This window comes from Pogonomyrmex barbatus, unplaced genomic scaffold (assembly GCF_055798465.1).
Source record: "Pogonomyrmex barbatus isolate J1 unplaced genomic scaffold, ASM5579846v1 scaffold1, whole genome shotgun sequence".
NCBI classification, from domain to species: domain Eukaryota; kingdom Metazoa; phylum Arthropoda; class Insecta; order Hymenoptera; family Formicidae; genus Pogonomyrmex; species Pogonomyrmex barbatus.
The window spans coordinates 28,258,562-28,269,024 of NW_028297098.1; the positions used below are offsets into that span (position 1 = coordinate 28,258,562).

The window sequence follows — 10,463 nt, forward strand, 5'->3', positions numbered from 1 at the left end:
CCTACTAACGAAATTACTCGCAGCTCGAATATGCGATATTGGAATATTTTTAAAAATATTTCATATTTTAAATACTATATAATATACTGTATAATTGAAATATATTTTTATTAAAATTAATTTTTTTAATGGTGGATTTTGTAATTGTTGAAAATGTAACATAATGGGATAATTGAAGAATCTAATAATAGATATTCTCAGTTTCATTGCCGCATGGCTTTATTTCTAAATCGGAAAGAAACTCGGCTTGTTTTAAAATCGTAACATTCAGCCAGATTTTTCATTAATTTGCATCTTAATTACGTTGATATACTTTAGAGAAGAAGAGCGCGACAATCAAAGAGCGTATGTGATTAAATTAGCTTTTCGAATGCGGGTTTGGAAATTCCATCAGGCCACTTGGGTTAATTGTACGAGCGTGTTCGTCCAATTTCTAATTCAATATACGACAATTGTGTCCTCGCATTCTCCTCATTGGCACGTACGCATTAAATTCCGATGTATATTAGAGATGCGTGAATTGTGATCAATTCTTTAATCGCATTAACAAAATAATTGAAACTTTTTTCAATTTTTTTTTTCCCAATATTTAGGATATATAATCTGAGATCTCGCTTTCCACTCTCGCAATATTTTATATTTTTGAAAATTAAATTTTGCAAATCGCACAATGAAACATGATTTGATATAATTTAAATTTAATTTACAATGTTATCAACATGTTTAATATACGTACGACATACATGTAAAATAAGTACATATGATACGTATAACAAATTCTGGATTTCTGGATAAATATTATATTACATTCCGTGTATCAGATTTCTATTGCAGATTATAGTCAAATATTGTATTACATTTCATCACATTGTGCATTACACACGTAATGTTTCTCGTGGAATCTAGGTGACCGTGGATCTGGGAAAGGACGCGGAGTTTCAGTGTTCTGTCACCGGTCAGCCACATCCGGTGATCTCGTGGGCGAAGGACGGTCTTCCTGTGCGGGAGGGATCTTCGGGTAGGAGCAAAGTCACGGGTAATGACGGCTCGACGTTGCGAATATCGTCCATCGTGAGGGACGACAAAGGGATGTACCAATGCTTCGCCAAAAATGACTACGAGATGGTACAAGCCACGGCTGAATTGCGTTTAGGAGGTAAGCTTGTCCAATCCGTACACCGCATGCCCCGATTTATTATGTAATATTTTACTATATAATATTAAAAAAAGTTATCACAGACTTTTATTTTACGTTAAATATATATCGTTCCATAAAAAAGTATAAAGCGAACTAAATTATGACAAATTAAATTAGCTTTGGTTAAAATAAAATAGGAGATATACTTTTATTTAATTAAATTAATATTTGTTAAACACTTGGGCTTTAAATATGCGTGTGTAAGTAAATTTATATTTAAAATAAATATATTTTCATCGTCGATACAAATGCAATTCAATTGGTTATAATTTTTTTTCTAATATTCTAACTCCTGCTTTCTGCTTGAGAAAAGTTAGGAGATGCTGAAGATATTGTAGGCTGTATATTATTATAACAGGTGTATTTAAAGTACTATAGTACATGCGAGAGTCAGGATAGATTAGCGTGAATGTGAGCGACCGTGCAACTTTGGCGAAGTTTTATGAAAGTTTCCTCTAGGAAATAATAAGGCTAAATTAAGGCTATTAACGGTACACCATTAACCCACGGCGGAAGACTCTATTGCTAAAGTTTTGTCTCCTCTCTCTCTCTTTCTCTCTCTCTCTCTCTTTGCGACCTTTTGCAGCTTTTACCGGCCACTCTATAAAATATAGTTCCGTTGAATATATAGACGCATTATCCGGAAGCCATCTTATTACGTTACTTAAAGGCGCTGTATTTTTAATTATAGGTGACGTTTATTCGCACCGAGCCATTATTATTCAATTACACGCGAATGCGATGAAAAGCACGGAAGAATAACAATTAGTCAATTCATTGTATCAAAGTGTAATCGCAACTAAAACATTAATTATTAATTTATATTTTTTTTTTATATCTTTGTACTCGCTAAATTAATTCGAAGAAAATTGTTGGTTTGTTTTAAATCAGAAAAATATAATGAAATAGATTTCAGAATTGTTGTTTATATCCAAGGTTCTTCGTATTCTTTGCGGAAAAAAATATTCAGAGGCGAGGATTCTCAAAGGACGTATATCTTCTCGTTCTCCGTTTCGTTGCTCTCCAAACTCTCGTTCAATAGGTGCAATCAAATTCCCTCCTCGCTGCGGGTCGATTGTTCCGAACGACTCGGAACGTTTTCGCAAACCGACGTGTTGTGCCACTACATTCGCATATATGAATTTCGACGGAAGAAAATAAGGGCGCGAGCTAGGAGAACCCGGCCGCGGGAAAGAGGTTGACGGAGGGCGAAACGGAGGAACGCGGTCGAGCGAGCCCCGGGACAAAAAAGGGGGATGAAAGGGAAAGAAAAAGTGGAGAAATGCTTAACGAGGACGATGCATAATGGAGAAAGGAGAAATCCACTAGCCGGCGTGCCGTGAAATAAATACGTGCTATTTGTCTTAGTCAGGGGGTTGGTCGGCCGTAGAGAGAGCAGGAGGGTGATCGGGGGCGTGAAGGGGGCGAGCGCGAGTATCGCGCGCTGCGAACGAAAACGCGCGAGCGAAGACGGATGACGGCTGGACGAATATTCTGTCGTCGTCCTCGTCGTTGTCGCCCTCGTCGTTGTCGTCTTTAAAACGGTTCAGACGACGGGCGGTGTTTTCGCGCGACATAATCCATTACCTTAAACGACCGCTGTCGCTTTCTCGACTGTCTTAAGATGCCCGCGCGCACGAAGCGAGCGAGAACGAATGCGAGCCCTCGGACCTGCACATTAGTTCTCCGCCGTCTCCGTCTCGTTTGAATTAAACGGATTATGAATGGCGACACTTAGCCAGATATAAAAAGCCACTCGCGGATATTCCGAAGAAATTCTGTGAGCGAGCGGGAAATCAAGAATTTGTATCGTATTAAAAAATATAGGGGAGGGGGTTCATTCGCAGATCTCCTTTTCGACCGCGGGCTCGAAACTGCTTTATTTGTACCTTTTAAATTCTGAACGATGGAGAAAGAAGCGGAGAGAAAGATTGAGGGTAAATGTCAAAACTTCGCTGATGGATTTTAAATCTTTTATTTTACTGGATACACTTCGAAGTAATTGACGTGGAAGCTTTGAGGGGATATCGTATATTTTCTTCACAATTTCTTTTTTGAAATTACACACATCAATAAGCAGTGTTAGGATCCAATCTTTTTTCAAAGCTTCAAAATTTTAATAATTCGGAGTATCATATATAAAATATATCATCGAACGCATATAAAAACAAAATTCCCGAAATATCTCACCTTTTCGCAAATGGAACATATGAAAATTCCACTGATCGTTTTTATTGCAATTAAACGATATCCCGATGAAAAAGCTGCCGGTAGTATTCGAAAAGTGGAACGTGGTGCAATGAAACGACGAGATTGTGTTCCAAATCGCCAGCAGCAGCAGCAGCAGCAGCAGCACCCAGCATTTTCCCACCCAACTTTTTCCTTTTCCCCATCAAAAAAAAGTGAAAATAATTTACTTGAAATGAATTCGCGGGGTAAAGCGAGCGTCTTTCGCGCCTGCGAGAATTCGTGCACATTTATTATCGAGGGTGGCGTACGCACGCGTATCTGTGAATTTATTTACTCAAGTCGCGAAACGCGCGACTTTCGCGCGATAAAGCCTTTCTGAGCAATTTGTGAGTTCGTTTAATGCGATTTGATAGTGCAGCGTGTGCCGTCGTCGTTGTCGTCGTCGCCGTCGCCGTCGCGATGCGAAATACGGAATAATTGGACGGCCCGGTAATCCTCTTACGTAACAAAAGGAGAAAATCAAAGAGACGAAGTTCCATAACGATCATAAACCGCGCGTACAACGGGAAAAGCTGGGAAGGGTAGTAAGGAAAAATACATATCGCGCGTTACGCGAGAGGGAAGAAATCGCTAGTATTTTCACGATTTTCATTCGAGCAAAGGAATCGCACGGGCGAAACTGTGTGTAGGAAAACCTGCTGATTCGCGGTGAAATGGGCACTTTTGAGCGCGAGCCAAATAAGAATCATAATCAGCGAATCAGCATCGCCGTGAAAAACGGAAGTTTTTCTCGCAGCGATTGTAATTTCGAACGATCGATTCTGTACGAAGTTGGACGCGAAACGTGCGCTCGCGTTCTCATAAATTAGAGATTATGTTTTCATGGCACTTTTATCATTACGCTTCATGCATTATGCAACGTCAACAGACGTGTGTCCGCTTTGCGTAAAACAATAAAGAAAAAAATAAGTCAAATATTTTTCATGAAAATTACTCGGTTTTCTAATTGATCCTATTACTTCCAAAAATTTCTGAAGCATTACTTTACTCAAGATCTTGAATTACTTTAAAACAAATTATAAAGTATGTGCAGATAAATATATTTTCCTATAAATAAGATATATTCTATTTCTGTCTTTTAAAAGTCGACCTCTATTTTCTGTATGTAGGAAGAGCGATTTTGCTGAAATATCTAAAAATTTGGTCAGATACAGATTTAAAAATACTTTTGTCGAGTCACAAAAATAATAAAACAGCTTTTAATACATTGATGCTATCGAATTTGTTGCTAGTTTCTATATTTTGAAAATATATCAAGAATATATACAAAAAGATATCATAAAAATGTGTTAGAATATATTTGCAGTATATTCGAAATTATAACTAAAAAGCTAAAATTTTTAATATTCAATGTTTTTTAACGAAATGATTTAATTGCTTTTTCACGAAATGATACGCCAATTATACACTATTTTTCAGCTTTAATAAAATACTTGATATTTCAGTAAAGATAAATATCGTATCAACTATTATATTAAATCCAATCTTTTCCTCGTCATTTTACTATTTTTTGCGCCTTAATCGGTGTCAATCGCTGCACTATTCGATTAAGGGTAAAATCATGTGAGTCAGTCCGTAAAAGGTCGAAAACTTGGTGGCGAGCTTTTAATGTCTCTTAAAAGAAACTAATAATAATAATGAAGAATCGTAATTGCTCCAAGGCGTACCGTCGCTCCTCCGCAGCGTTGCGGCGCGTCGACAATCTGGGTTAATTAATTCCACTTAACGATTTTCCGTCTCTTTCTGGATAACGGCGTGGTGTAGACGGCGGAGGGCGGCCTTAAATCGCGGTTTGTACTAAGCGACATTGATGTAATGGAGTCCCGGGGTTAAATTGCGCATCAATAGTCGGGGTTAACTAAGCCTAGATTATATATATAACGATTCTCTATGTCTTAATAGGAACAGAGTACGGCCTTGTAAGTGTAATCTCTGAATTTACATTTAGCCGCGATAATGCAAATAACGTGTATTTTGGCACGACTTTGATTACAAATGCAAAATCATAAAGTGATTCTTTATTATTATTTGTTATTATTTTATCGTTATCGCGATTTTAAATTTTTGTCAAAAGTCTTCTTTCGTGACATTTTGTAATCCATTTATTTCACGGGTATAACAGATCTTTGAAGTAGCCTTTGAAGTAGAATTTTGTTTCCAATCGACTGTCGGGAATAACCAGCGTAACTTTATCGGTGATATTTTAATGATACTTTTGTATCGCTCTTTACGCCCCTGTGAATTTCACGATAACGCGATATTAAACACGAGGGGCCGACTATGCGGAGCGTTAAATTATTTTCCGGTTCTGATTCTGGCAAACTTCCACTTTGTTGACGGCAAGCGCGCCATCGAATCGGCGCATTTGGCACGGGATAAATAACGAGGCACAGGGCGGAATCATCGGTCTCAATGAATTGCAGGCAGCGCGCGCTGTTTGCATGCATTAATGACACAAAGCCCGTCGTGTAATAGCTCGGCCGCGGTGCGCGCTCGCGACAAAGTCGTCGCGCCTAGCGACGCCAATGGTGGAATCGACGTTGTCGAGCGGCACTCGTTAAATCGTCGCTGCAAATCTGTCAAGGATTATACCAATCCAAGAGCCGTATATGAAAGCGATACACACGATCGACGTATAGCCCGCCGAAACTAATGGAAACGTTCCGCGCGTATCGACAGCGCGGAGATACGAGAGGCGTGTTCCTGCTGTTGCAACCGAGAAAAATGGAAGCGTCGGGAATGATGCAGCGCCCTGGAAACGAGCTTAATTTCAATGACAGGTTCTTTGACCGATTTGAAGTTGATTAGCCTTTAATGAAAATGTCAGGGTTCTCTAATAGTTCTCCAGTTATAAACGAGCGAAAATGAAGAGCTTTCCAGAAGTAGGTCTTTGCCCGATGGCCCCGGAATTGCATCACGAAGGATAGTAATCATTACGTGTATTATTAATTATATACTTAACTTTGTGTCACTCTAAGCTGCTATATATTCAAAAATTCGACACGCATTTCGTATCTTAACGGGACCAAAATGGAATACATTGGAAAAAAAATATATAAAATTACCACGTGGAGAAATCGCGTCGTGTAACTTGTTTTTACGCGTTTTAAGTTCTTTTCTTCAAAGTAAAGTAAATTTGGACCTCCACGTTTGTCCCGTTTGAGAATTCAATTAACCTACATTGTTGCGTTTCGAAAATTGACTCGGCACGCATTTCGAGGGTTCGCGAACTCGATTCGCCGGCGGTTTTCCGGCGGAGGTGAATGACCGCACCGCCGCAAGTAATAACGCAAGACCCACAATAACGGGGCCCGCGAAAGCGGGGCGTGGCACGCGATGCAAGCCGAAAGGGGTATTCTGATTTACGCGGCTGGGCAAGCAGCCGCCTCGAATCAACTCGACTCGATTCGACCTGGCCACGCTGCCCTCAACCCTCTCCCCCCCTTTCCCCCTCGTCCGTCCGCGTGCGCCCTGGTTATTGTCGGCTCTATAATTTGGGGTTAATTCACCGGGCGGCACTCGAGTTCAGGCGTCAAACCGCAGATCGATAGTTCCACCCGCGCGCACCGTGAGCTTGTCATGTAAATGCTGCGTGCATAATACTCACCCCCATCTCGTGGCCTCCGCCGCCTTGCGGCGACCCAGAGCCATTTCCACGACGATGACCGCCGCAGGCGGGCCCCTGTGCTATCTCTCCCTCGTGCTGCGTGCTGCGCGTATATGCGCAACGTATGCGCAGCGTTGAATGCACCTGATTCAGGGTGCGTGACTCCGACATTCCGATGGAAGCTGACTCGCATTCCCAGCGATGGTCAGCTCGCAGCGAGAGAAAGCGCGAAAGATTTTGTTGGAATTTTGCTGTCGTAAAATCGCAACGATCCCGATTTCAGCCGATTGATCAAACGGAGGCGACCTTGAAGGAAAGTCGATTGCAAAGTCGAGATTACGAGACGTCATTCGGCGAAAATTATTTTTATACAATTTTTTTTTCTGTTTACACTTGCGCACGATTTTTCTGGTTTATCTCGCGACGTCGCATTTGTCTTAGGACGCAGGTTTGTTTGAATAGTGGTTTGAAAAATTCTCTCTTTCTTACTCTGACGACAATTTGAAGAAAATCCCGACTATCACACGGAGATTTTCTCTGAATATTGCCCGCCGTTTGTGCGAATTATGCGTGTGTATGCGAGGTGGATTTGGATGCATTGACTGTGCGAAACAATTTCAAAATTTTTGCAGCTGCAACCGGTTGCGCAACCAATGTGGTTCACTCGTGGTAATGTTGTTACGCAATCCAGCGAGAAGAAATATAAACACTTCTTCTGTTATTGTAAAATCAGAATCCTTCGTTTTTGTTGCCGCAGATTTTTATGGTTACCACAAAAATTTTGCCAATGCATATAAATCACCATGAATAAATATGGCTGTTATTTGTTACTTCAGAATGGAATATCTTTTAATGCCATAATTCATAAAAATAATAATATAAAAATATTTTAATTAATAAACGAAACCTGCAAAATCCAATTTAGATCAAGTAGATATATTAAAATAAAATTTAGTAGATTAAATATAAATCGCAATAATAATATATTACATCTTGATAATAAATTTTAAAAATATTTCAAATTGTTGCAATCTTGTTTTTTTGGTCGTTAGATAATTAAGATTGTAATTAAATCAATTTTTAGAAAGACGTTCAGTAGTTTCACATAATTTTATTTATATTTTTTCATTCGATGCTTAATTTTCATTTCACAAGTAAATTACTCCAACAATTGTGAATTTCTAGATGCCGCGCCCCAACTTCTGTACAAGTTCATCGAGCAGACGATGCAGCCGGGTCCCTCGGTGTCGCTCAAGTGCATCGCAATGGGCAACCCTACGCCGCACTTCTCCTGGACATTGGATGGATTTCCTCTTCCGCAAAACGACAGGTACGACAAGCAGTTTTCCTCGCGCAAATGTCTCCTCAGAAGATGGAAAATATGGATGCGGTGCAATCTCGAAACTCGATCCGCCGACCGCACTTCGCGCTCTTTCTTCCGTTGAACGAAGGTTTATAGTACTAAAAATCGACGGGCGATACACACGCGCGGGGAGATTATTCGCGGTTATTAACCCCGGGGTATTACGCGAGATCGTCGGGAAATCGCTGTGGAAGCGAGGCTTCCATCCGGCGGAGGCGAATCCCGTGGGAGAGCTTCGATAGGCTCCCCGCAGGCTTCGATTCTCTGAACCAATTGAGAGGAAAATTACCAATCACGCTGTTCAGTCTGGACGTTTTTAAAAGCCGACCGATGGATTCCAAGCGATAAATTTAACGGGCGCTCGCATAAGTTGAGTATAACCGACGACGGGCAGGGATAATTTCACGTTTCCGCAGTTCATCGACGAATGATTATCGCCCGCAGTGAGTCGTAAAAATAATTTTGTCAAAAAGGGGGAATCGTGAGAAAAGTATCTTTCTGTAGAATAAGATTATCTTGATAGAAAAGTCGTAAAAATCAAACTGTGTCAGATATAATGACTTATGATAAAAGTTAATTATCGATTTTACTTTAAAAGAAATAATGATCATTTATTTTGAGTTCACCATCATACAAGGACCACGTTAATTTTTTTTCGTAATATTCATTTTGATACACACAATAAATTTGTTTAAAATTATTTTTAAACATCTAATTTAATCAAAATACAAGAGAGTCTTAATACGATCGCGTCGATTTTATCGAGTATTTTACGTTTCGACATTCGGTAGTTCCTCCACTACCGAATGGCGAAGAAACTACCGGAGACCACAATCGCTGTTCGATACTTGGCAAATAGGCTAGCAAAGGCGGCTTTTCTTGCAGATTCATGATAGGCCAGTACGTGACAGTGCACGGCGACGTGATATCCCACGTGAACATAAGCGCCGTGCGAGTGGAGGATGGTGGCGAGTACAGGTGCTCGGCGGTGAATCGCGTCGCGAAGGCGCATCACGCCGCTCGGCTCAATATTTATGGGCTGCCCCATGTGCGTGCGATGGGAAACTATGCCGCTGTGGCCGGCGAAACGACTGTCATCAAGTGTCCCGTCGCAGGCTTCCCCATTGCCTCTATCACCTGGGAAAAAGGTTCGCCACTGCGATGTCGTAAAAAATCCAACGCTGCGTTTTATTTTTTTTTTTCACAAGTTTGCGTAATCTATATTCGATGATTTTACCTTAAATGCACTTTATTTAATTTAAAAAAAAAAATATTGCTAAAGATCTGATCTCGGTATGAGGGATATAGGGGATAATTGTTTTTAATTTTATTCTCACGTTTTCCTAATAGACATATCACGAATTGATAACCTGACGTGAAAACTGCTGGAAAGAGAGATTATATAATACAATTTTTATTAGAAGATTTTTGTTTTACTGTTTTATTACTCGTGATTTTCTTCCACTGTTTCGCATTTATCACGAGATTGAAATAATTAATGTTTTTAATATCAAAAACTCGTTGCTGCGACATTGTAAAAATTCTTATAATATGATGTATAACATAACATAATAAGATTTTCCAAGTTATATATTGTTATATTCTATTAGATTTCGTATTATATATCAGTCTGTGACATCAGATTTCTTACGAGATATTGTAAGTTGGTCGTATGCAGCTAAAAAATTTTGATAATTTTAAGACAGAATTCTTTTCAAATTTTATGAATTTTGATTTTATGAATTTCATCATACGTTTCTGTTTCATTTGCATTAATATTTGATTCATTTTCATATTTAATAACTACAGACATTTTCATAGTCGCGATACATCACGCGGACAACCGTCGAAGTCTCTCAGTTTCTTGCACGAACGAAACCGATTCGCTTTAATGAAGTCCATCGATCTGTACGTGCCGTGCCTTTTATTTGTCTGACCAAACAACATGACTGTGGGTGGTGGAATTAAACGCTCGCGAAGATTAAAATACTCGGGATGCTGCGAAAAAGGCATAAACAAGTTAGCGGCCGCGCCGCGTCTTCGAC

General features: G+C 39.8%; 1 protein-coding gene across 4 annotated transcripts in view; it reads left to right on the forward strand.

The window, feature by feature from the left end:
- Nucleotides 1-10,463, forward strand: part of LOC105433342 (cell adhesion molecule Dscam2) — a 142,765-nt gene that overhangs the window by 105,648 nt on the left and 26,654 nt on the right. For all 4 annotated transcript variants that reach the window (XM_089082702.1, XM_089082696.1, XM_089082711.1 and 1 more), the window contains exons 7-9: nt 907-1,156; nt 8,241-8,385; nt 9,304-9,566. In XM_089082702.1, coding sequence (XP_088938828.1) covers nt 907-1,156; nt 8,241-8,385; nt 9,304-9,566 — 658 coding nt within the window. The remainder of the gene's footprint in view (nt 1-906; nt 1,157-8,240; nt 8,386-9,303; nt 9,567-10,463) is intronic.